A 27,309-nucleotide genomic window follows, 5' to 3' on the forward strand; every position below is an offset into this window, starting at 1 on the left:
ACTGCAAGATCAGGTGAGTGGAAACATCATAAAATCATTCAAGCTAATACAATTTAAAGAAATTATAGAATTAAAATATCACCATTTTCCAACTCTCAATGAATTAATGGATCTAGGAGTTAACAGCACAAAAAGGAAAGACAAATGTATCTTCTGATGGAAGAACACAAGTCTGTAGTCTTATCAAAGGGGCCAAACCTGTGTGACCAGGAATCCAGTTCCCAATTTGCAGGAATCACAGGGGACAGAAGATATTGAATGAGTAGACAAAACCAAAATCCAGGATAAACAACAAGATCCTACTATATAGCACAGGGAACTACAATCAATACCCTGTGATAAACCAAAATGGAAAAGAATATGAAAAGGTATATATATATACTTTTGTATATATATATATATACAGCAGAAATTAACACAACATTGTAAATCAACTATACTTCAAGAAAATAAATTAAAAGAAAAAAAAGTAAAATCCAGACAGTGGGAAAGACTACAGGTCAAGGGCACACACTCTTCAATAAATAAATTGTGAGGAACGAGATAAAGAGAGAACCTGTAGATTTTTTCTAAAGACTTAGAAGATAAATCAAACTTAGCAAAAAAATAGGCAAGACTAAACTGTAGTGTCTAAAAAGGATGATAAAACTATAAAGAAATGGAAAGTGGTTAACGGGATGGGAGAGAGGATTATGCCTGGAACAGCGGACGTGGATGGACCTTCGGAATGCCCCACAAAGTTCTGTTTCGTGAACTGAGTGTCCTTTATTAAGGCAGACACTTTAAAATAACTAATTAAGTGATACTTATGTGGTTTTCTGTATTTATGGTTCATTTTACAATTTTTTAAAAAAAGTTTTAAATGAGAGAGAGAAGGAAGGACCAGGTACCTCTCCCAAATGGGGCTGGGGAAACCTTGCCTATTGTGAGCCAGATCTGTTCTAGATGCTGGGGTTATGTCACTGAACAAAAAATACAAAAAACAAGACAAAGACAAAACAAAACAAAAACAACAAGAACAAAAAAAAAACCCTTCCCTTCTGAGCCTTATAATCTAGTGGAAGGAGACAAAGAAATAATTAAAATATATGCATGTGTCTAGATGTATATATATGCTATAAATATAGCTACTTATATGCTATGTATGTAGATATGTCTATGGTATGCATGTAGATATGTCTATGCTATGCACGTAGATTTGTAAATGCTATGGCAATGAATAAATCAGGACAGGGTACCAGGGAATGCCACAGGAGAATGGGTTTCCTGACCACCCAAGAGCCATGTGTGGACTAGGGTCCTGGGAAAAAGGATGGTCTCAGGGTGGTAAGCTGTGGGTGTTTGTAGGGTCTTTTGCCAGATCTACCGAAACTTCCTTGACTCCCCGCTTCACTCCTGCCAGTGAGGGTGAGGATGTGGTCATATCTGGTGCACGCTTCCCTCTGGACTCTGGGAGCACAGGGCGTTGACATTCCCAACAAACATCCTGTGAGCACTTGCTATGTGCCTGTCTGTGCTGGACCCTGGGGCCACACAGTCACAATCCCTGGCATCATACAGCTTACAGCCTACTTGGGGGAAGAAATGAGTTGAACAACTATAATATAGTGCTACCACTGAGGATGGGGAAAGGGTGGCATGGGCTGTGTAGGAGTGCGGTGAGGTGGAGGGATCAGGGCAGCCTTCCCAGGGGAGGTGACACTGACACCTCAGCCGCGTCCTGAAGGATTCTCCCGGTTATGCGAGAGGACTGAGAAGGAGGGGAGTGGGAAGGGCTGGAAACTGGGTGTTTTGGAGGTGAGGGTTTTGTTAGCCTTGTGGAGGATTTGTGACTGGCTGGCAGAGAAGACTTCATTGAAGCCTTTTAATCCAGGAAGTGACATGATTGGATTTGTGTTTAGAAGCGTCTCACTGGATGATGATAGGAGGGGATCAGGTCTGGACCTGGGAAGACCATCTGGGAGGGGATTGCAAAACTCCAGGCAACAAATAATAGGGACAAGATAGTGGCAGTGAACCAGAGAGGACGAATGGGCTCGGTATTTAGGATGGAGGGTTGACAGTTCCCAGGACTGACCAGGTGCGGGGGATGAGACAGAAGGAGGAACCCAGGAAGGACCTGAGGATCTGGACTTGAGAAGGGGTCCCAGCCCCCTTCCCAGAAGGGGTGACCAAGGAAGATGAGCCGCCTTGATGCCCAATTCCTGGGTTCGGGGGAAGAGATCTGGAACCTCGCCTAGCAGCTGGCTTGATGGAGTCCCTCTGACTGTGGGGTACAAGCTGAAGCCAGGAGCTAAAATACCAGCCAGCACCCCAACCTCACTTGCTCAGTGAAGAGAAAAAACTGATAGTGAAGACAGCGTCAAAGCTGAGCTCTGACCACACAGCCCACATGTAGCGGGAACTGAGCAGCCTGTGGGCCCCAGACACAGCCCAAGCTTTCTTCACTGTGAGCTCATTTCCCCTCCAACTCACTTTGTTTCTGATTGATTCTCTGCGACTGAACAGATGGTAGGTGACTTTCACTCGCGTTTCTTCCGTCATGGACTTTGTAGCAGACGAGGCAATCTCTGCTCATATGACCACAGCTAATTCCCAGCCCCCAAAGCAAAAATTAATGGACCCTGGCAAAGAAAGACAGTGCTTGCCTAGCGCTTTCCTTTAATTTCCACATGCGTGCAGCTGTTCCTCTCCCAGAAGGGGAAACTGAGGAAAGGCCAGACAATACCTTTTGTAATTATAGAACAGTGTATCTAAGTCTGCATGCATGGTAATGACAGAGGGATGGAGGGAGGGAAGAGGTAGGAGGGAAAGGGAAAAAGAGAGAGGGAGCAAGCAAGAGAGGGCAGATAGAGAGGAAAGAAAGAGGCCCTGGATATTAATAGATCTACTTACTGTGCATCTTACTGGCTATGTGTCTGTACTTGACCTCCCTGAAGCCTCAGTTTTCTCATCTGTAAAATGGGAATAACAATGCCAACTTCCCAGGGTTGCTGTAAGAATTAAATGAACCATACCTATTTTGATAAATCCTGGTTCCCCTTCCCTTCTTGAGTCACCATATCTTCACCTAATGAAGAGGCGAAAAATACTGACTTCTCAGGGTTGCTACAGGATCAAATGCACTATTGGACTCGCAGGCTCTTTGCAGATTCTCGAGGATAGTCCAGGGTCATCTTTCAGTCTGCATTTCTGTTTCCGAATGCACCACAAGCTGCTAGAGGCTACTCGCTCATCCCCCCAGATCCCTGCCTCCCCAGCAAACCTCCAGTCATGGTACCAACCCAGACCCTGCTTTAAAGACACACTGCAGAGGGTAAATTAGAACTTAACATTTAGAAATGATTTGGGTAGAGCTGTTCGCAGATCCCTTGCCATTCTTTTTCAGATTTGATTTCAGAAATGAAAGGTTCCCTTGCCTCTTACGTACACCAACAATGCAAAAGCAAATTCAGAATCCCTGGTTGCCTGAGTAGCTCTATAATTAGATAAAAATTACAGTCCAATGTTATAATGTTTATGTGTGCAGAAATAAATGAACGCTGAAGAGCTGCTGCAGAATTTCCAGAGGAATTTTATACATAGCGCCAGTACCTTGCTTAGAAAGTGTCTTGCAGTTCATACTCTTCCCAGACATCTTTAAGATGCCTTTAAGTTTCCTGATTTTCACCATGAATAGAGAAAGAAAATGAATGTTTCCTTGAGTTCTTATTATGTGCTAAGCATTACATTGCTTTATTACTTTAACCTCAGAGCCTCCTTTAAGAGGTGGACTTAAAAATCCCAGGTTTGCAGACTAAAATAAGATGCACCAAAAACTTTAAAAACTAAGATGCTCAGAAGAATGATACCTTGCCCAAGGCGCGTTACTGGTTATGTCTCAGAGCTACAGGTTCAAATCCACAGGGCTTGGCTCTTGCCTGCCTTTCACTTCCTGCCCATCAGGACTTCCTGGGGCAACCTGAGCTTCCTTGCTTAAAGGAAGAGGTGGCCTGGTCAAGGGGAAGAGATGACCAAGCCTCTTCCCACAGGGAAGGTCAAGGAGGAAGAGACGACAAGCATCTGAACTTCCCATAAACACTGACCTTTAACAGCGACACTGCCCTCCAGTGAGAACCAGGTCCACTGAACACTCCAGATGCACTCCAAGCAGGAGGGTTGGCCCTTCTTCCTACTTGAAAAGGACGCAGCAGAAGGGCAGGCAGAGGGGCTGGGAGTGCAGATGGCAATACAGCCTAAGAAGGCTGGTGAGAAGAGAAACAGTCTTCTCTCCCCACAAAAAGGAAAAGTCAGTGAGTATTTATTGAGCACTTTCTATGTACTTAGCCTTATGCCAGGTGTCTTGGAAGAATCCAAAGAAAGACCGAGCCTTGAAGGATGACCAGGATGTTCCCCACCCCCCAGCCCCCGGAGAGTGAGAAAATACAGAGGTAGGAGTAGCACAGCATGTAGGGCATGTGCTTGAGGATTTGCCCATGGCGTACAAGAGGTGGAGAAAGAGAAAAGGCAGCAGTGAGAACCAGGGGCACCCTTCTAGGCCGGTGCGCCATGTGAAGGTCTGTAGGTTACCTGGATGGCGGCCGTGACCATGAGAGAGTTTGAGTCTCCTGCTGGGCGGCTTTCAGACTCAACCTTGGCCTGATTTGCTTCTTCCTTCGCTTTGGAACAAGATATTTGTGTTCTCAATGGCTGCTTCACAGTGTTGAGACACATCTCAGCCTTGGAATTGGCCCCTTCTCTCCTGGGAGTGCCTGACAAAGCAATCCACCTGCATTCTCTGTCATTTGCTTCCCCTGGGTGCCCAGGAATAATGGTGTGTTGTCAGGGAGTGTTTTTCCAGCTTGTGTGGGGGGAAGTTACCCATCTGCGTAGGGCCCTCTGGGAACCCACTGCTACACAGACCTTCTGTTCTTATCTAAAACACCTGCAGAGATTTCCTATCAAGGTGATCCATAAAATCAAAACTGTGCAAGCATTAACAACAACAACAAAAACCCTCCAACAATGATAGCTGGGCTGTAGGAGAAGTCACTTTCCAGCCTCCGTGATGCTTGACCACGCAGAGGAAATTGCCAGTCTTGGTTACCCCGTCCTTTAAATGTCTTACACTCCAGCTCTCATGATGCCGTGCACTCCTGCTCTCCTGTGTACTGACTACATTTCCTAAATTCCCTTTGATGCCATCTCTTCTTCTGGCCCGTTGGCTTCTCCCGTAGCTTCACCTTTGGTCCTCTTATTTCTTACTCTGCACACTCTCTTTGGGCAGTTTTCTCCAATCTCAGATTTTTCAACCACCGCCTACATGCTCCGAACCCAGAGTGCTAGAACCATCCCTCTAGCTGCCTAGACGTCTCCAGCTGGAGGATCCACAAGCACCCAAAATTCAACTGGCTCAAAATCAAATGTAACCCTTCACCTCTGTAGACTAGCTTTTCTTCCTGCACTTAACCCAGGTAAGATGGTGAAAGCATTCATGTTGCTCATAATGACTTACCTCTCCCAAAAGCCCCCCTACACACACATATAAAACACTTATTAAGATTATCTCCATAGGGATTTCCCTGGTGGCACAGTGGTTAAGAATCCATCTACCAATGCAGGGGACACGGGTTCGAGCCCTGGTCCCGGAAGATCCCACATGCCGCAGAGGAACGAAGCCCATGCGCCACAACTACTGAGCCTGCGCTCTAGAGCCCACGAGCCACAACTACTGAAACTCGCACGCCTAGAGCCTGTGCTCTGCAACAAGAGAAGCCACCTCAATGAGAAGCCCGTGCGCTGCAATGAAGAGCAGCCCCTGCTCACCACAACTTGAGAAAACCTTTGTGCAGCAACGAAGACCCAACACGGCCAAAAATAAATAAATAAATAAATAAATAAAGATTACCTCCACATAGTTCCTTGAACGTCCCAATTATCAGTGCTGTTACCCTATGTCCCTTCCTCGTTAATTCAGGCCTCAACTATATAAACCTTCTAAATACTTTCTCTCCGCTTCAGTCCCACCACCTCCCACCACAGTTGTCTTTCACACTCACCTGATTAGACATCTTAAATATCAGTGCATTGCCCACAGGCAGAGCTCTCTCGCACAGCATTTATTGGACCACTTGTTCTCCAGTCCCAAAGCCTCACCACCTGGCTCACCGAAAAACTCTAAACACACTGGTCACTCCCATTCCTCTGTTACTTTGTTCACATTCCCCAGTCTTTCCTCCCAAAACTCCTTCTCTTCAACCTCCAAGACCTAACCCCAATGTCACCTCTTCTGTGAAGCCTTCCTTGATTTCCTTTCTTATTTTCTAAAAGATGTTTGTTTATAACCTTTTCTATATCATAACATAATATGTAATAGTTCATCATTTGTATATCCATATTCCCCTCTAGATTATGATCTCCTAGAAGATGGGCAAGATGTGTCTCTCATCCTGGTACCCCCTGATGCCTACCTAGGAAGAAAGCTTGTTGAACGAATAAATGTCACAATGAAACCACAGAAGCAAAAAAGATTACTGCAAATATGGGACATACATTACTCACCAAAATGATTAGAATAGCAGAGTGGACTTTAAATCCTAGGTCTAACACTTACCAACTCAGTAACCCCTGGGAAGTTACTCCTCTCTGAGCCTTAAATCTTCATGTGAAAAAAGAGATCAAAAGACCTCTTAGGTTTGTTCTGAGGAATGGAAATGAGGTATTGTATATAAAGTGCTTAGCATAGTGCCTAGCACGTAATCAGAGCTCAATACAGTACTTACGCTAGTATTATTAATAATAAGAAAATTCCGGCAAGAGGATAAGAAGAGTAGCATTAGAAGAAGGTGGGTTCAACTTCATTCACTAAATGTACATTTATTGAGCTCCAGTCAACACATTAAAGCCAAATGAAGGAGCTTCACTTTTTAGAGGAAGGAACGGATATAAAATCTCCCACCGTGTCCGTTAAGGCACCATTTAACATGCAGCAGTTTGCTGGCTAAAATAGAGGTAGAGAAATGACAGGTGCCAGCCAAGGACACAAGTGGCTGGACAGAGACTAGAGAGCAAGGGATAAATTCCCAGGGAGAATCCTGGTGATAAGTTGGCTGATAAGGAGAGGAAGCAGATGCCTCCAGAGATGGGGTTTTAGATCACCGCCTGACACCCAACAGAGGTGCCCACTAGGCAGGAGCTACCACAGGACCAAGCTTTGAAGCCTGAGATGCAGAGTTGGTTGTGATGTTGAAGCCTTGGGCGAGTATGAGCTCTACATACCCATGTCCCACACAGCACATAGTATAGTCTTTGCAAACCGTGATGTTCACTAAGGAAACTGAGCAACGTGCAGAGGTGCCAAGTGCAGTTCTTGGCATCAGAGCGGCCAAGAGGGAAAATGCTTCCTAAAACCCACCTTGAAGGGGAAAGTGCGTGTGGGTCTCTCCCACAGCCAGAGTACTGAGATAGAATTCCAGTGGTGTGTTGCCTTGGCAGCAGGCCTAGTGAGAAAGAGGAATGAGACAAGAAGTGGGAAAAAATGGGCAGAAGCAATAGATCAAGCCAGATGTTTGATGCTCATTGCAAAGTTTCTCAATAGAATATTCTAGGGATGGATTTAATTGGTTTAAGAAGTCTTCTGTTAATAGCCCTTTTCTTGAACAAACAGAGCTTTAGAGGAATTACGGGGTGCAAGGAGTGGGAAAGGGCGATCATGAATGTGATTGCCAGAGTTGCTCATCGAGAGGGGATCACACGATTAATGCCACGTGACCCAACGTTCTGTGTTTCCCTGCAGGGTGATGCCAATGGCCATCCAGTTTTCCATCCTGATTATGCTGCACTCGGCTTTGGTCCTCATCACCACAGCGGAGGATTATAAGTGTTTGCCCCTGGTCCTCCGGAAAACTTGCTGTTGGATTAACGAGACCTATTTGGCCAGGAATGTCATCATCTTTGCGTCCATCTTGATTAATTTCCTGGGCGCCATCCTAAATATCGTAAGCATTCCAAGCCCTTTGGTATCTAGTGTGTAGTCAGGAATTAAGAGTTTATGGAACCTGCAGCTTCTTACCTTGCCTTCCTTGGTACTAGTTATCTTCATGTGCCTGGTCCAGCCCCAAGCTCAGGGTTAGAGAAGGAAGATGTGGCTAAACTGTCAGAACTGTGCATTTTCCTGGTGGAAAACTGTCTTTTTCCCAGTGGCGGAGGTTATTTGCTCTAAAGGAGCTCCAAACAGCCTTAAGTTTCTGTACTTTCAGTGGCCAGTGAATCATAATCGTAAATAAGAGTTACTGCTTATTAAGTTCCCACCTGCTATGTGCCATGCACTGAAGGAGGAACTGTATGTGTTTTTCATGTTTAATCCTCACATAAACCCCGTGAGGTAAGTCTCATTATCCCCACTTTATGGCTGAGGAAACTGAGGCTCAGAGACATGAAATAACTTGCTACTAAGGTCTGTCTGACTCCATGACTCACGCTCGTTCTCATATGCCAAATTGTATCTCTGGGAGTGGGAGTGGGGGAATGGGAATAAATAGCTGTCATTTATTTACTGAGCACCTACTGTGTGCCACAGGTAGGTATTATTGTTCCCATGTAACGGATGAGGAAACTGCATTTCAGGAAGGTTGAGCATCTCACCTATGACGTTCTAAGTGTTCATATTGGATGTGACACATTGAACTCGGATGAATCTCCAACTGCCGTATTTATCATTGTTTTAATTTGGTGATCCACGCTTTAATGATTTCATTTTCTCTCTAGAATGGTAACATAGTCGCTCTAGGCATTATCTGTGTCTATCCAAATAGTTCGTGTTGTCCATGATTTAGGGATCTAGATTTTAGGAGAGATTTATCTGATCCCAGGTTTTGAACATTGAGGGAGGCTAGTTGAGGCATCGTCTTGTGGCTGAAACCATCATTGTGCCCTTTGGGCCTAAGGGAGGGTCTCCAAGTGTTCAGGGACCCAAACTGTGAACCCCACAATTGTCAGCCCCTGTGTTGGAGGTTTATACTGCCTGAAATCCATTGTCCAAATTGGCCCAATAATTACTTAGAGTATATGTCGCTCAAGCTCTGCGGTTGGCCTTGTAGTAAAGGAGTCTATGAAGAAAGAGGGAAATCCCCAAAGAAAAGGGAAACCATAATCTAATTAAATTCATCATCTAATGAACATTTTATAGATTATGGCAATTGAAAATGGAAGTACTTAGGATCATTGATCACAGACTGCCAAGTCGTAGCCAGGATCTCAAGTCTTGATGAATCAGATGTTCCTGGGGTGCAGGATTTGGAAATAAACCCAATGACTGTAGGTCAGGGTTACCTCTGGGGCCAACCGTGCCACAGTGGAGTGGAAGTTCAGAGGCTTTGGAGTCAGATAGACCTGCGTTCAAATCTCAGCTCCACCACTTACCAGCTTGGCAACCCTGGACAAGTTACTTTGCTTCTCGGAGTTTCATATTTTTCAGTTGTAAAATGGGGATAAAAGTAGTAGCTACGTCACAAGGTGGTCGTGAGGCCTTTTTGTACAAAGTCTCTGGCACAGCACGGGCGCTCGGCCACCGGGAGCTATGCTTTTCTGAGTGCCACAGAATCTCCTACAGCAATTTCTGGCCTAGGAAATGCCCACCTCCCCGACGCTAAGCGTCTTTCTGGAAAGCGTGCCCCCTTGGATCCCTCGAATCTGCCCAGCTGTTGACGTGGAGACAGGCTGTGAGTGTTCCCCAGACCTTTTCTCCTGCCACCTGGCTCTCTCTTCAAAGCCCCACTTCAGTGACCCTCTGGGAGGGGGTCAACAGAGCAGTCTTACCCAGGTTTCGTGACTGGCTTGCAAATGTTTTTTCTGAGCCAGTACTTTCTTTAAAAAGGAAAGGAAAAATCCCAGCTGGCACTGAATTCTGAAATCAAACCCCTCTAGGGCCTGGCCTGCTCCAGGCATTTGCCGAAACCCAAGAGCAGTAGCAGAGGACTCCGTCTCCAGCTTACACTGACTTTGTTGTTCCTGTGTTTTTTTTTTTGTTTGTTTCTTGTTGTTCTTTTTTTTCTTAATCCGCAGCTGTGGTGTGATTTTGACAAGTCGATACCCTTGAAGAACCTGACTTTCAATTCCTCAGCTGTGTTTACAGATATCTGCTCCTACCCAGAGGTATTTATTCACGAGCTCCCCTTGGCGAGACTGGGGCTTAGGTATCTCCACAGCTCCAGAAGAACAGGGCTGGCTGAGGGCCTTAGACATGCTAGCACTCCAGAGGCCCGTCTTCCCTCCGCTGCCTCTCCTGTATCTTCTGCTTCTCCCTCTGCCTCTTTCCTGCTCGCTCCTCTGCCTCTCCTTCCCGTTTCTCTCTTCCTTATTCTCCCTCCTCCTTTTCTTTCTTCTGCACTTTCCCCTCCATCCACTTTCCTCTTTCCCTTTTCCTTCTCTTCCCTTCTCATTTCCTGTAACTCGTCTTAAAGCCCTAGAGCAGAATGTGCTGTTATCTCCAACATAGGGCAGGGCACAGAGTTATCGCTCAACGTTCGCTGGAAAAGGAAGGATGGAAGGAAGAAAGAAAGGAAGGAGGGAAGGAGGGAAAAAGGAAGGAAGCAAGAGGAAATAGAAGGAAGGAAGGAAGTGCAGAAAACAACAGCTAAACATAAATCAAAGTGGTATAGAAAATGCCCAGAGCATCACAAACTCAGGAGGTATCCCAACAGGACACTCACCGTCATATTGTAAGTCTGACCCTCTCTTGGCTACATAGCTGCTAGTCTGGCCCTGGGCCTTAGGGTCAGTTTAAGGGGTCAGGCAAAGGACAGTCTTTGGCTCTGTTAAGCCATGACCCAGATCTTCACATATTGGGATGTAAGTTCTGGGTCAGGAGGGAAGACAGTTGGGACGTCCCAGTAGGCCCCAGCCAACCCTATACCTTGAAGACCTTGGGTAGGTTTTTATTCTCTGAGACCCCCTCCAATGTGTGGTGGAGGAAAGGCTCTCTGTTATCTCACCTTGGCCCCAGAATTGGTCTGAGAAATGTTCTGAGAAGGACAGAAAGCCTCACCTCTGACCCCAGATATAGAGCATCTACTTGATATGCATAACATCGTAAAATCTTCAGGATATGTGGAGGATGCTATGACCATCTCCATGTTGTAGGTAATGAAACTCAGGCTCAGAAAGTAGCTTGCTCAGTGCTACTCATGCCTGGCTTCCATTCTTTCTCATTTCTCTTCATTCTTCCTCCCTTTCTGTCCTTCCCTTATTAATTCAGTTATTAAGATTTAGTAACTGCAATTCGAACCATATCTGGCTTATTCTTGATCTCATACTTATGAATCCAGGCTCCGTCCCTAGGGAAGAACCAAGCTGTTCCTAAGGAAGCCCTGAGCAGGATGGGACTGGCTCTGGTTTCAGGGCTGTGTGGGGCAGACCATGTGCTCTGGGACTCTCCCACCAAGTACTGAGTGAGCTCCGATTCTGTAGACTCTGTGGGACACCAGCTCCCTGAGAACTTCGCAGTTTGGAGGGCATGAGGAGTGTCCCAAGAGGCAGTAAGTTAGCCAAGAATCAGACATTTAGAGTTAGGCAAACGCTGGATTTCACTCCCAGTTGAGCCCCTTTACTTGGTAGCAGTAGAATCTTGAATCAGTTCATACTCTCTCTGAACCTCAGCTTCCTCATCTGTAAAGTGGGAAAAATAATACCTTCTTCACACAGTGACTGTGGAATTAAAGAATATCATGTTCTCGCAGTGCCTACCTAGATGAGGTGGCAAACGTTGAGTTTCTAACGTGTGGTCTGACATGAAGTTGGTGTTTGTGAAGTACTAATCTGGACCTCTGAATCAACACTTGATATATACCCTTGGCCCCAAACTTGAACTCCCAAACTGAGGACCACAGCACGCATGGATTTCCCCGTCCTGAGAAAGGGGTGGGGAAGCTTCTGGATCACATAGCTTCATCTCTGTGCCTCCGCAAAATAAGGATGAAAGTAATACCTTCTTGATCGGTTGTTGTGAGGATTGAGTGAATTCATCCATGTAAAGTGTTTAGAGCAACACCTACCACAAAGTATCTGCTGATTAAATGTCAGCTGTGACTTATTTACTAAGTAAAAAGGCTTAGAGCTTGCACCATCAATATATATTTATCTATAAGTTACATACCTATACCACTGTACTAACATACCATGTACATTATGAAACATACTCATAAAATAGAAATGTTAAAAAGTGAGATAGAATAAATGAGTCCAAGTTTTAATATTTTCCTCCCACAGACAAAGGATCATCTTGCCCAGGGGTCAGCAAACTATGGCCACAGGCCAATTTCCACCTGCCACCTGTTTTGTAAATAAAGTTTGATTGGGGCACAGACACACTCATGTGTTAGCAATGTCTACAGCTGCTTGTATAATAATACAACGGTAGAGTTGAGTAGTTACAACAGAGGTGGTGTGGCCCACTAAGCCAAAAGTGTTTGCTATCTGGCCTGTTGACAAAGTCTGCCAACTCCCAACATCCCGTCAGGGGCAGAAATCCCACTGGCCTAAAATGTGGGCATCTGGACTCTCTCCATCACCAGCTACTACAGCAACCTGGTTTGACCCACCATTTGCCATCCTGACATATATGGCCGTGCTTCTCTCCCTAAGGATTTGTCTACCAAACTAGAAGGAATCAAACATTCCAACCTTCTAAAAGGCTTAATCTGCACAACCACCTCCCATCACTCACAAGTGTGTGTCCGCAAGCAAATCACTTCCTCTCTCTGAGCCTTGGTTTCCTCGTCTGTATACTGGACCTTTCCACCTCACCCGTGAGAAACGATTCTCAGGTCGGAAGCAGTTGATTAAGCTGGATGATGTGACATAAACATGAGAGGCTGTCATCATATATGGTATAAAGTATAGTTTATTTCTGAACTGGAGCTTGCCAATTACTAAAAAAGAGTGAAGATACAGGAAACGACCGTCAAGAAAGCCGTGTCCCAACTATGATTTGAGAGGTAGTCTAAGAGGAGAGCGAAGAGACATAGGTTTGTAAAGTGAATGACAGGCACGTGCACAAACCATTCCCATCATCTCAAACACCAGAATGCGGTTCTCGGGAGGCTCAATGGGAAGATCTTCATTTTACAATCGAGCCCCTTTAGTCTATGCTCTGGCACATTTGAATGACTAGTCAACTGTACTTGCAAGAGCAATCAGTATGCTGTGGTTTTAAAGGGTCCCTGAGAAGCAATTTTCCCTAGAAGTCTAATCATCTGCGTCTTTGTATCCTGGCACTTTCTGCCATTTCTCCCCCATGAATTCAGGTCCTAGCCAGCTGCAAGCCTCTCTTTTCCAAGTAGACCCAATCCCTTCGGATTACTTCCTGCCAGCTCACATATCCTTAAGGCATCATCTTAGTACCCTCACTCCATCCTTTCTATAATTTATTTATCTAACTAGGACATTTTTTTCAACCTTTCAAATTTATAAATTGCTTTAAGGAGAAAAGACAATATTGTATAATTTTCAACATTACCTTAAGGGCCCAGCACGGGACAGAGCCCACAGTCTATTTAATAGTTTTCCTTTAAAAAAGATGTATTTCCAGTGGAGTAGCAGAGACAAGATTTGCCTTGCCACCTGAAACAGCTTAAAAATAAATAAATAAATACGTGAAACAATAGTTTTCAAGACACTGGGCATCAGGTTTTGAAGGACAGCAATCCCTGAAAAACAAGAAGCAAATTAAGTCAGCCCTGTGATTGCCAGAGCTGTATCTTGTTCTTTTTTTTTTTTTTTTTAAATTTTGTGGCCACACCACGTGGCATGTGGGATCTTAGTTCCCTGACCAGGGATCGAACCCACACCCCTGCCGTGGAAGTGCTGAGTCTTAACCAGTGGACAGCCAGGAAAGTCCCATGTATCTTGCTTTAAGAGATCTTGTTTTCAGACTGGCTCAGGTTGGAAGAACACACGTGGAACCCTGTGCAACTCCCGGATTTGAGGAGACAGAGCCGAGAATCTGGGGGGACCAAGGTGGCTAGAGTTTGTAGGACTCACTGCCAGAGAGAAGAGAGTTGCAGAGACACAGAAAAGCTCAGAGATCTGCAGAGGGTCCGATCAGTGCATGCATGTGAGGAAGCTAAGCAATGCTTGGGAAAGAACCATCTGAAAGGATTAGTGCCCAGCGCTCACACAGGGCTGGGAATAGTGTCTTTTCCCACCAACCAGACTGAAAAACATCATAATTCGTGGGGCATTAAGTAGAGCAATCGGATGAGTCCTGCTGCAGTAGCATACAATAATTATCCCTAGATTCTATGCTGCTCTAGTTCTTCCTAAAAAATCTTAAAAGACTGAAAGTCTAAGAAGACTTTTCTTCTTTCTGTTTAAGGTCAACCTGTTTGTGTGTGTGTGCGTGTGTGTGTGTATTACAAAAATGAAAATAAATCCAATCAGATAACGAAATAAACATATAGGGCAATCAGTCTTTAAGTAGGGATAAATTACTGTAAAAGAAATGAGTCCTACATAGTTTTCCCTTCAAGTCAAGCGTTTTGTTGCTTAATAAACTTCTTGTTTAAAGAAATAACGAGAAATATCTTATATGAGAAAATGTGAAGTTATATTTCTATATTGGAAAAGAAAGTTCATATCAGTCTTCTTTGTGATAGCCAAAAACTGGAAACAACCCAAATGTCTATAAACAGATGAAAGGGTATAAAAAACTGTAGACTATCCCTCCAGTGAACTACTGCTCATCAGTAGTAAGAAATGATCTATGGATATATGTGCAATAACATGGCTGAATCCTAAGATCATTATGCTGAAGGAAATAAGCCAAAAAAACAAAAGTGTGCATTTTCATGGTCCCACTGATCTAAAACTCTAGAAAATGTGAATTGATACGTAATAGCAGAAAGAAATCAGTGGTTTCCTGGCTTGGGATGTGGGAGGGAGGAATTATAAAGGGATACAATGAAACTCATGCAAGTGTTCATTTTCTTGACTGTGATGGTTTCACCGACTTAAGCAAATACTGAAGCTCATCAAATTGTGTACGTTAGATATATGCAGTTCATTGTAGGTCAATCATAACTCAATAAAGCCATTTAAAACGTTAAGTACAAAAGAGGAATCAGAAAGACAGACAGAGAAAGACAAGAGGGAAGCAGAATTACAGAGAGTCTGTTAGAAACCTGTAGTCAGAACATTTTGGCTTAAATGGCAGCTATGATGCTTATAACTGTGGTCTTGAGCAACTTACTGAAGCTCTTGGAGCCTCATTTCCACCCTGGGGGTAACAACTGTGCCTGCCTCACAGGGTTGTCAGGAGACTTAGGTTGATAGAACATATGTATACACTTACTATAGTTCCTGGTACAAAATAAATGCTCATTAAACATCAGTCATCTTGATGATGATGATGATGATGATGAAGATGAGAGAAGAAAGGGGGAGTTAAAAGAGGAAGATAAAAGGGAGAAAAAGCAAAAAGGAGCAAAAAAGCAGGAAGAGAAACAATGAAAAGAGAAGAGAGAATCAATGATAATAAAGCAAATAAGCAGAGTTTTTTTAATTCCAAAAGTGACTGTACAAATTGGTGCTCCCCTAAACTCTTGCCTTCATTTCTCCGGTTAACTCCTCAGGTAGGAATCAGAACCTTAAGTGATTCTGAAGGAAAATTTATTCATTGTGGTCTAAAATCCCCAGCAAGTAAGTATTCAGGATAAAATTAGATTTTCCCAAGCTTCCACAGTGGCAGTCCCACCAAATAATTCAAACAAAGGATAAGTGTCAAAGAGCTCCACTGTCATTTCAGAACTTTTCATAGTTGAACAGAGGGATCTTATATAAGCTCATTTTGCTTCTACACTGAGCCAGTTTTAGGTTATGGCTAAATACACAGAGGAGGTCATTTTGTTTTTTCCCAAATAATTAATTTTTGGAATTGCCTTTCCCCACAAAGTGCCAAAAGCCGTAATAACACAGCATGATCCAAAAAGCCATTCCCATCTCACTGAAGCTTAGATTCCAAGGCTCTAAGGACATTAATTGTGCCTGGGAAACAGAATAGGCTTGAATGACAGAGGCTGTGTGGTGACATAGAGTGAGCAAGCCCTCTTCTTTTGCCATTTACTAGCTGTGTAGCCTTGGGCAAGTCACCTAACCTCTCTGAGCCTCAGTTTCCTCATCTGTATAATGGGATTATTAACAATACTACCTATCTTATAAGATTGGTTGGGTGACAAATAGAGATAATATACATAAAACATTCATTGCATGTTAGCTTCTTCTCTCCCTCTCTTTCTTGAAGACTTTGGTAACTAAGAGTGAATAGTGCCTGCCCAAGAAGAGATTTGAATTTAAGGAAGAAGATAAGGATGTAACAATTTTTTTTTTTAATGCGCAAGACTTTATGCTCTAAACATGAGATTATCTACGTAATCATGTGTACACCATGTGACTAAAAATCCGAACAGGCCACAGTTTCATAGCAATACCAATCTCCTGTCAATTATTTACAAAATGGTGACCACCATGAGTTGGATCATTCTCAGGGAGCCAGACCCTTCCAGACCCTCACTTGTTGCCTAGGCCAAGGGAGTGGCCTTGGAGAGCAGGCACATACTCAGACAATGCCACCATCGTCCTCTTTGCTGATTGTTCTTAGCTGAAAGCGCATGCTTCCTAGGTACGTTCAACAATGTCAAGTCGTTATCCTCTGGGAACAAATTTAATTTGTGAAAGTCACCAAGATGAGTGATCTGGCTGGACATCACTGTTTAGGAATCAAATACAGAGAGATGCATTTTTGGTGTTTTTCAAAAATGGACTCTGAAGATAATTCACAGAGATCTGAGCTCAGTCATCAAAGATGCGTGGTCAGGATAAGCACATAGTCCCCCAAGGTGACGACGTTGAATTGACCAATAACAATCATCAGGAGAAGCATCATTCTTATATTAAAAAAAAATTAGGTAGTGATGTCTTTCCATAAGAAATAGCTATTCGCCTGCTCATTGATTCAGTTTTGCCTCATAGTTATACTGAGTCCTCATTTGTGGACATCATTAACATAGCTGTGTCCTTCTGTGCATTATTATGAGGTAAAAAGAGTGACTGGAGCTGCAGTCCCTTCTAGGAAGTAACCAGAAGAGTACACCCTCAACCCAAGTCAGACACAGACATCAGCACATCTGCTCGTGGAATTTAAATGCAGTTTCAGCAGATCTAAGTTAGTAACTCTAAGGTGCTAGAGAACATTCATCATTCTTCCTCTAGTATTGGGGAGGAAAGGGGAGGTCAACCATGGAAACCAGGATCTAGAACAAGCCAAAACAGAGTAAGATTGTACCAGAGCACCACACACACACACAATTCCCTTTCCCCTGCCTAATACAACCAGGAAACAGCTTGGAGGGTCAGGTCATTTATCTCCACTCAGCACCCGGGGTGGCCCCAGGTTCATGCCAGCCTCACTCCTGGGCCACGAGAGGGGTCAGAGCTCAGGGAGAGGCAGAGAAGCCCTGTCGTTGGCCCATGTGCCCTTCACTGTTCTGCTTGTACCCAGACTTGCAGTTGCCAAGAGTTAGATTTTGTGTGAATCAGGAAGTTGGAATCTTTTCTTTGAATGACAGTGACTCCCCCAAATTATCTGCTCTCTTTCCTTCTTGTTCCGTGAGTTCATGATGCCACGGGATTTTGGCAGCAACCAAATGGGTACAGACACTCCAGTATATAGTACGCGTGTGGGCGGTTGCTCAAGCCCTTCGTTGAGTTATTGTGTAAAATGCTTCTTCCTCCTTCTCCTCGAAGAGGAAAATGTGCACATAGAGCTAAGGTAATTTACGATGCATTAAGACAATGTCCTGGCATTAGGATGGTGCCTTCCAGCCTGGAACAATTCTTGCTGCCCGGCAGGTCCTCAATCAACCGAATGTAGAAAACCGAATGCGTGGTTGAGTTTGTTAAATGCTCACTTCAAGGAAACAGGCTATTGCTCCCCTTAGCACTTTGTCAAGACGTGGGACTCCAATTTTCTTCAGTACAGACTTAGAAGAAATTCTTAATTTGTAATTTTCCAACCCAATATATCATCTGAGAGAAGAAAACCTTGAGTATTAAGAAGCAGAGAAGTGTTACAGTACTCCGTCCGTCTTCTGTAAAATGGGCATAAGAATAGCACCTGTCCTTGGGTCTTTTTAAGAATTAAAAGAACACATGCCCAACAAAATGCTTAGTTATTGTCATTGCATCTGTCTTCCACTAACTTACCCCAATGCATAGGCATCCTCACTGCCAGTTGATCCCCCATCTTACCTAGAGTTCATCTAATACAAGAACCTCTAACCACGTAACATCTTCACTGAAGATGTTAGTCCATCTTCTTCTACCTACATTTCAACCTAGTTACCAAAATGCCTGTGACCTCTTTTTCTTATTGAGGTACAGTTGATTTACAATATTATATTAGTTTCAGGTATACAACATAGTGATTCAAAATCTAATCCAATTAACATTATTATAAAATATTGGCTATATTCTCTGTGCTGTACAATATACCCTTGTAGCTTATTTAGTTTATATATAGTAGTTTGTATCTCTTAATCCCCTACCCCTATCTTTTTTTAAATTACTTTTTGTTGGAGTACAGTTTCTTTACAATATTGTGTTAGCTTCTACTGCACAGCAAAATAAATCAGCCATACGTGTACATATATCCCCTCCCTTTAGGATTTCCCTTGCATTTAGGACACCACAGAACATGAAGTAGAGTTCCCTGTGCTATACAGTTATGTTCCCGTCAGTTCTCTATTTATACATAGTATCTTTCTCCTAATTTGGGCACCTTTTTTTCCCTAACTAGGGCACCAAAGTGCTGATACCCATTACAGCATCCAATCTTTTTATTTTTCTGCTCAAAAAAAAAAGTGTCAATATTGGGTGTCTTCTTGCCTCAGAATATACATAGCTTATCTGTTCCTTTTCTTAAAAGATTGCTGGAAACTTTGCCCAGTATCTAACATTTCTCATATAAATCCTGGCATTATTATTTTTCATCATTAAAAGATCTAGGAAGAAGCAGAGAACCCCATTACTACATGGGATACAGAGTCCTTGGGAATACATTTGAATATATTTGATACGGCGTGTTACAATCAGATTAAAGGACATTACAGAGAGCCGTAGTTCAGTTGAATGCTGTGTCATATCTGTGTACATATTTTTATTGTTGTAATTATAGTATATATAAAATTCTGTGTCCTTCTTTCCAGTTGTAAATTATTTTGAAAATATTTTCTCTCTTACCGTTTAAATGCTCTTCTCAAAACTTTTGTCTGTGGGGATTTTTTTCTTTGGACTGTATGTTTTTTCACTACTATCTCCTAATTCCCCTCCTCACGCCCCCAACAGTCCCTAATTGATGCCCTTACTTCTCTTCTTCCACAGTCCCTCAAACATGATAGTCTCTAAATTTTAGTCTCTCTTCTGTCTTTATTCTTTTTTTTTTTTTTTTTTTTTTGCGGTACGCGGGCCTCTCCCTGCTGTGGCCTCTCCCGTTGCCGAGCACAGGCTCCGGACGCGCAGGCTCAGAGGCCATGGCTCACGGGCCCAGCCGCTCCGCGGCATGTGGGATCTTCCCGGACCGGGGCACGAACCCGTGTTCCCTGCATCGGCAGGCGGATTCTCAACCGCTGCGCCACCAGGGAAGCCCTGTCTTTATTCTTTATATTCTTCTTGGGTGGTGTCTTCCACACCTGGGAGCTCAGCTGAACAATGTGTGTCTCGAGACCCCAAATGTCTTCTGAACCGCAACCTCGTGTTTGTAGATGTTCACAAGAGTCCTTACTGAATCATCCCTTTGGTGCCTGAAGCTTGAGGGGCCTAAAACTGAACCTGTTCCCTTTCCCCCATCCTTTATCTGTTGTTTTTTTCTTAGTAGGTTAATCCAAGCTGGGAATCTTAGCACCACTTCTGACTCTTCTCTTTTCCTCACCTCCAAATCACCTTTTATCTCTTAGGTCTAAGCCAGGACCTCTAAGTCTACTGGGTAGATCTCCTACCTTGTCCTTAAATCTTCAGCTTTTCTCCTTTTTTTTTTTTTTTCCTGCGGTGCGCGGGCCTCTCACCACTGTGGCCTCTCCTGTTGCGGAGCACAGGCTCCGGACACGCAGGCTCAGCGGCCATGGCTCACGGGCCCAGCCGCTCCGCGGCATGTGGGATCTTCCCGGACCGGGGCACGAACCCGTGTCCCCTGCATCGGCAGGCGGACTCTCAACCACTGCGCCACCAGGGAAGCCCAGCTTTTCTCCTTTAATTACAATCCATCTTGTACTCTTCCCTTCCACAACCTATTTCTAAAGCACTGAGCTAATGAATCTTCTACAAACATGAAACCCATTCATGTCTCCTTGTGGAATAAAGTACACTTCTCAGTGAAACATGCAAGAGTTTTTGCAATGTGGCTTTGCCTCCTATTCCTGCTTTATCACACCTATGAACCCCTATACCTAGGGTCCATTCAAGGGACACTCTAGGAGCTGTGGACCTTCTAAGTTCCTGGGGTAACTTAAAAGAACACAGAAACTATTTGTTGTTTAACAGAAACTTGGGAATTGCATTGAATCCAGCACCCTCCCAAGTCATAGGAAGCATGGGATTGATGGGTCCAGACCCAGCTGAAAGAGAAGGGTTTTCACAAAGCCTTCACAAAGTCGTAACACTTCTGTTCTTCTCCCATTTCCTGGTCCCACCCACACTGTTCATTCAAGGCACAAAAGAAACAGATGAGAAGCTCCTAATGGTATTTTTCTAGGGGCCGCATTCCTTTGATGTCTTGTGGTTTACAGCATCCCCAGAAGGTTCAGCTTTATACTTTAAAGTAGAAAGTTGCCTAAACCATGCAAGGCAGTGAGTGGGGTGATTCCTTTCAATGGATTGGCGAGAGCACACTAACACAATTGGTCGAGGCCACAAAAAGACAAAGATCCGTTCAACCATTGTGCAAATGTGTGACTATATTTAGCTATTACACTTTCAGAAGTCTTGGTAGAGAAAGGAGGGCGACACATTTGAAACCTGCCTGCCTATGTTACTAGCTCTACTTAGGATCAATTTTATGATTCTCTAATGTACCCAAGGAATTCGTTCTCCTATAGCTTTGTTCCTTTATACCTTTCAGTTCCCTCCATTCTGTCCTCCCAGAATGTTCTTCCCGTTCCATTTTCTGTCATGTAAAATCCAGTCCATCCTTGAGATCCTTTTCAAACTCAGCTCTCCTATAAAGCCTTCTCCAAACTTGCTTCCTCCAGACAGAATGTACTCCTTCTGCCTCTGTATTCCCATCACATTGGATCACATTCCTGAAAGATCATTTTCCACAGGATGCTACCACTGGCATTTTTGTCTATTTCACATTTTAGACCATGAGTTCCTTTAGACCTGGGCCATCTCTTTGAATTCCCAGTGCCTAGCACCATGCCGTGATTATGACATGCATGCAGTAAATGCTGGTTACATTTTTTAAATGTCACTGTGGTGCCCTCATAAGTTTTTGCTCAAGAGCACAATCATTTCAATGACTTTGGACCTAATAAGTGATTCCTAATTTGCATCGACAAAGCCATGCATGACCATTGTTTTGATGCAGGTAACAATGAAACAGGACCCCTCAGATCTATTCCTCTTTCCTCCATTTGTTTAAATGGAAGATCTTGGGAGTTTCTCTGGATGGAGAAAATAAACTCTGAGCAATGAACTTATTATTGCCTGCTCACTTCACTCACAGTTTCCTTCACAGAGGCATCAAGATGACTTAACCTAAAAATCTTGCCAAGGGAAGATCTTAAAGGAGAGTTGAAGAAAGCTTATCATCCTATTGGAGACAAGGACATAATTGGATTTATTAGGAAAGGAAGAGATAAAAGTAAAGGACTCCCCAAACACTGGGCCCCTTAAGGGCAGGGCAGTGCCTTATTCATTTCTGAGTCCACCCCGTGCACCACAAAGGCGCTGGTCCTTTGCCCTCAGGGGGGAACTTATTCAGGGTGTTGTCCATAGTTGTTGATATCACTGTTTGTTGAAAGTAGACCTGAGTGAGTCAGCTTGACTTAAAAAGTCAGCAATCATGCCTTCAGTAGTTGCTCTGGGATTTCCAGAAATTCTTCTGCCTCTGCCCATACAGAAATTGTCTCTTAGTGTAATAGGAGAGGGAAGACAACCAGTTGTTGGAAAGAACCATGCATAACAAGGCTGGAATGGGTTTTAGAAATTATTAAGCCCAGTATGCCCACTAGAGTTATGTTTACATGCACAGGTTGTACCCAGATATCCTAGGTGCCACTTTCTAGTTATGAGAACTTCAACAATTTACTTAAGCTGTATGAGGCTCAGTTTCTTCACTTGTAAAATGGAAATTATGATTCCCATCTTGACCAGTTACTTTGAAAATTAGAAGAGAAGACAGTGTGTATAAAAATCGAAGTACCGCCACCAAGTGGGCCTTTGATAATGCAAGTCTTATTCTTTTTTCCTACTGGATACTCAGAATCCAAACCTACCGTCCAGAATGATACATGGGATACTTCTATAAGGGAAATGGGTTGAGGTACTTCCTACAGAAGGCTGAAATCTAGCTGGGCAGATTGACACCTGGGGGCCACTCCAATATTATAGTCCTTGAGTGGTTCCCAACTGGCCTATTGAGCAGCTACTTCTAATAAGGAGTGGCAGGACTTCCCCCGTGGTCCAGTAGTTGACTCTGCACTTCCACCACACAGGGGACTGGTTTGATCCCTGGTCGGGCAAGTTCCACATGCCGTGCAGGGTGGCCCCCCAAAAAAATATGGAGTGGCAGATATTATGCTGGGCTGTGAAGGATGCTGTGGAGGAATGAGGCCGTATCCAGAAGCACCTGGAGACATGCATGAAGGCTTCTCAGAGGAGAGGACACCTGAGCTAATGCTTGTGAGAGAAGTAAGGCTTAGTCACATGGATGAAACTTGAGAAACAGGGCACTGGAGATGCAAAGCACTGAGGCACGGGACAGCAGGGAAAGACGTATGGGGGGAGAATCGATAGTGAGGCTGGAACATATGTTGGGATTTGGAAAGTGAAAGGAAATCTGATATATGATGGTCTTGGGAGTTTTGCCATGCAGGAAGGAGAATATAATTTGTGGGAATGGAGAGCAATGAAAAGGCTTCAAGTTAAGGAGTGACATGATCAGATCTGTGTTGTGGAAATACTGGGTGGAGAATAATAGTGTGTATTCAGTAGGGATTGGGAGCTAGAAGCTGCCAGAGCTGCCAGAAAACTGTTGCAAACTGTAGGTGAGAGCTGAAACAGAAACAGGGTGGAAGGAGCAAAGTGGATGGACGTGCCATCTATTAAGGAAGTAGAATCTACAGACTTAGGATGACCTGGCTGTGGAATGTGGGGAAAAGAAAGGCAACAAAGATGAGAGACCAAGGTTTCTGGCTTGAGGAATGGTGCAAATGGCTCCCCCAAGAATAGGGAACAGAGGTTTGGGCGGTGGTAAGGAAGTGATGAGTTCAACCTGGGACCTGTTGAATTTGAGGATGGCCTGAGACCTCCAGATGGAGATGCTCAGCAAACATCTGTATAAAGAGACCCACTGGAATCCATGACTAGGAGAGTGAGCCTCCCACATTCCTGCTGAATCTGACCACCTACCTTCTCTGTTTTCAGTACTTCGTCTTCACGGGGGTGTTGGCCATGGTGACCTGTGCGGTTTTCCTCCGACTTAACTCTGTCCTGAAGCTGGCTGTGCTGCTGATTATGATTGCCATCTATGCCCTGCTGACCGAGACCATCTATGCAGGACTCTTTCTGCGCTATGACAACCTGAATCACAGTGGAGAGTAAGTGCCCATCACTGTGTTCAAAAAGTGCTCAACTTTCGGTGGGAAATGGAACCATTGGGAAAACGATCGAGGTAGAGTTATCAAAATTTGGGGACTTAAGGAGTATCAACATGTTTCTTGTTGTGTACACTCTCTGGATTACCAGTTTAGGCAAAATTCCTAGTTTTCCATTTTATCCTGTATATTCATTACAAATTAATTAATGAATTAAAGTTTGGACTAAACCATAGCTCAGGTCTCCCCAGATCTAATAGTTGATGACTCCTTCAACTTTAATAGCTCTAAGATTTGTAGGGTCTGATTATAATTTTGCTGTAGCACTATTAGTAATAGCAGACATTGTGCATTGAGCATTTACTATACTCCTTGCATTTTGTTATTTTTGAAATATAGAAAAATACCAAAAAATAACTTAGCCTAGATTCCTTAGAGAACAGAGCCTGAGGCAAGCATGAAGTGCTAATGCAAACCCAGGGCAGCAAAACTGAGGGAAAAGAGACGTGAATAAGAAAAGGATGGGAAGCAAATACAAGCAAATGCCATGTTGTGCTGACCCCATGAATTGCGAAGCTGGTGCCTTGGGAGTTGCATTCATTTGGCCAATTGAAGTATCTCTGGGTAGGTGATGAGGTAGGGAAGTGTCACAAACAGAGGAGGGGAGAGGAATCTACTGGCTGCTGCCCTCCTCTTTCTCCCATTAGTCTCAGTTCATCTCTGGATGTACTTGCTGGTGACATCACCTGGCCATTTCCACAGCCCTTGGGGAAACCAGATCCCACAACTGCCTTATGGAGCTTCATGGGAGCCAGAAGTGATGGAAAGAGCCAGAGACTGAACATGTTGCTGATTGGCCTTGGGGGTGGGAAGCACGTTGGTCTCACTGAGACCAGAGCAAGTGGCCAACAGGCTGAGAGAAAGATGAGGTCAAGTTAGTTCAAGAAGGGACTTCCCTGGAGGTCCAGTGGTTAAGACTCTGTGCTTCCACTGCAGGGGGTGCGGGTACCATCTCTGGTCAGGGAACTAAGATCCCGCATGCGACGCGGTACAACCAGAAGTATTTTTAAATTAAAAAATGAAAATGCAAATGAAAAAAAAGCTAAGATATTTCAAGAAGCCTCAGAAAATGCACCTGATGCTAATAATGTGAACATCTATGAACCAACCCCTGGAAATAAACAATGCTAGCAATTAGTCATGTTTCTTTCTGCATTTTTAAAAGGATAACGTTATTTCAGATATTGTTGAAGTTCCCTTTCCCAGCATTGTTCTTTTATCCTCCTCCCAAGAGTCAACTTCTAATGCACTTAATATATATGCTTCCCATCCATGTGTTTTATATATATTTAGTTTTGTCTGTATTATAAATTATATATAAAATTCTTGTGTTGCCATGCAATATAGTATTTTTTAGATCCATCCAGCTTCATATCTACAGATCTGATTCATTTTCTTTTTGAATTTTATTTTATTTTTTATACAGCAGGTTCTTATTAGTCATCCATTTTATACACATAAGGGTATACATGTCAATCCCAATCTCCCAATTCATCCCACCACCACCACCCACCCCCCACTTTCCCCCAAAATATGTTTATCCTTTGACCTATTAGAAGGTTATCAGTACTTCAGTGATCATCACTGAAAATGTCTCCTGGGGTTTAGATCTAAAAGCACACTAGCTGGAGTATAGGGTATGTGCATTTTCCACATTTTAAAATATTGCCAAATGGCTCTCCAACAAGATTGGAACAATTTCTCTCTTACAGGCAGCGGTCCTTGTAATTCTTATTGAATTCCTGAGTGAGAATTTTATCTCATTATTTTCAATAGTAGTTCCTTGATCATGAGTAAATTTGTGCATCTTTTTTGTTGTTGTTTATTGACCATTTTCGGTAAACTTCCAGGTCATGTCTTTTGCCTGGTTTTTCATTAGGTGGTTTGCGTTTTTCTTACTAGATTTGTAAAGTTTCTTTATAAAGTCTAGGTACTAATTTGTGTCTGTTACACATCTGCATCATCCACTCTATATCCGCTACCCTATTTAACCCTCACGGCAACCATCTGAGGAACACAGGCTCAGAGAGGTTCAACAATTACCCAGTTGCACATGGCCAGTAGGTAACAGATCCGGATTCAAACTCAGGTCTTTCTGGCTCCAAAGTCCATGTTTGTAAATAATGCGTACATCTCTCTTAAATCAAGATGAAGAATCTCTCACCATATGCCAAGTGTTCAAAGAAAGTCAAAACAGTTTCAAATTAGGTAAAATAGTTAGTGCCAAGAGCTGTCCCATGGCCAAGCAGAAGCTAGCACAAGAGACGGCCGAGAGATGTATGAACCAGATAGGCCACGTTGGTCGTAGAAATAAAAATTAAACCATCTAAAATCTATTCATTCAGAGGAAAACACAGCATTAATGGAACAAGCCAGGGCTTTGGCTTCAGATCCAGACTCTGTTGCATTGGAAAGTCTCTTCCCAGCTCTGGACCTCACTTTACCCATCAGTGAAGTGGCGTGACTACACTCTGGTACGGGACTGCGTGAGGCTGTGATGTGCCTGGCACATAGTATGTGATCAGTATCTGTTCATTCCTGTCCCCTCCTTCATTTTTAGGAGAAAGATTTAGTTCTGAATTCTGTTTTGAGGTCTTAAGGAAAAACTGGTAGTTAAGTTGTTAAGTAGGGTTGTAAGAGTAAAGCAGAATCCCAAATTCATTGCTGCTGACATTCAAGTGCTTTTCTCAGCTTCTTCCTGATTCAAGGTCAATTATCGGTTAGTCTTGTATTCACTCACACTCTGCTATCAACAGAACTAAATGAATAAGGAACGGAAGAGTTCGTTCAGCCTTCCCTCTCAGCTGCGTTATAAGTCAACAGGTCAGAAGTCAAACTGTGGATCCGTTTGGCAGCCTCAGTCTGCTCATGCTGTTGGAATTTAACCAACCCTGTAGGAGTTCACGTTGGTTCAGGGCATTTCTGCTGGTTGTTCCTGAGGGTCAGGTGCCTGGGAAAGTACAGAGAACCTTGCACAGGGCAGCCTGGCTGCATCCACACTGAGATGACCCCAAATACTCAGACTCTCTATCGTCTCATGAGGCCCCTCCCTGACAACGCCCTGTCTCCGCGGATGACACTGAGCCCAAAACAGGGGAGGCACCCAGTGTCTTACCAGTGTCCCTAAAGATTCATCCTCCTCAGCGTCCCTTCCAGGGACGACTACATCATGACACTTGTGAGTACAAGTTTAGGAGCTAAACCACCCGGATTCAAATGCCATCTCCACCATCAACCAACTGTGTGATCTTTAGCAAATTAATTAAAAGTGACGACGTCTCTAAGCCCTGCTTTTCTCATCTGTAAAGTGAGGATGATAATAGTTCCTATGTTGTAGGAATATACGAGACATCTAATGTGATCACGGAAACTTAGCACAAGGTCTGGCATAGCATAAGCACTTGATGAA

General features: G+C 43.7%; 1 protein-coding gene across 3 annotated transcripts in view; it reads left to right on the plus strand.

The window, feature by feature from the left end:
• ADCY8 (adenylate cyclase 8) overlaps window positions 1–27,309 on the plus strand; it is a gene marked incomplete at both ends in the record, with an annotated part of 217,211 nt that overhangs the window by 148,255 nt on the left and 41,647 nt on the right. For 2 of the 3 annotated variants that reach the window (XM_082674757.1, XM_082674759.1), the window contains 3 exons: window positions 7,775–7,976; window positions 10,042–10,131; window positions 23,671–23,843. In XM_082674757.1, the coding sequence (XP_082530883.1) occupies window positions 7,775–7,976; window positions 10,042–10,131; window positions 23,671–23,843 (465 nt within the window). The remainder of the gene's footprint in view (window positions 1–7,774; window positions 7,977–10,041; window positions 10,132–23,670; window positions 23,844–27,309) is intronic. The other variant, XM_082674758.1, reaches the window with a different exon arrangement.

Source organism: Grampus griseus (genome assembly GCF_964374135.1).
Source record: "Grampus griseus genome assembly, chromosome: 17".
Taxonomy (NCBI): Eukaryota; Metazoa; Chordata; class Mammalia; order Artiodactyla; family Delphinidae; genus Grampus; species Grampus griseus.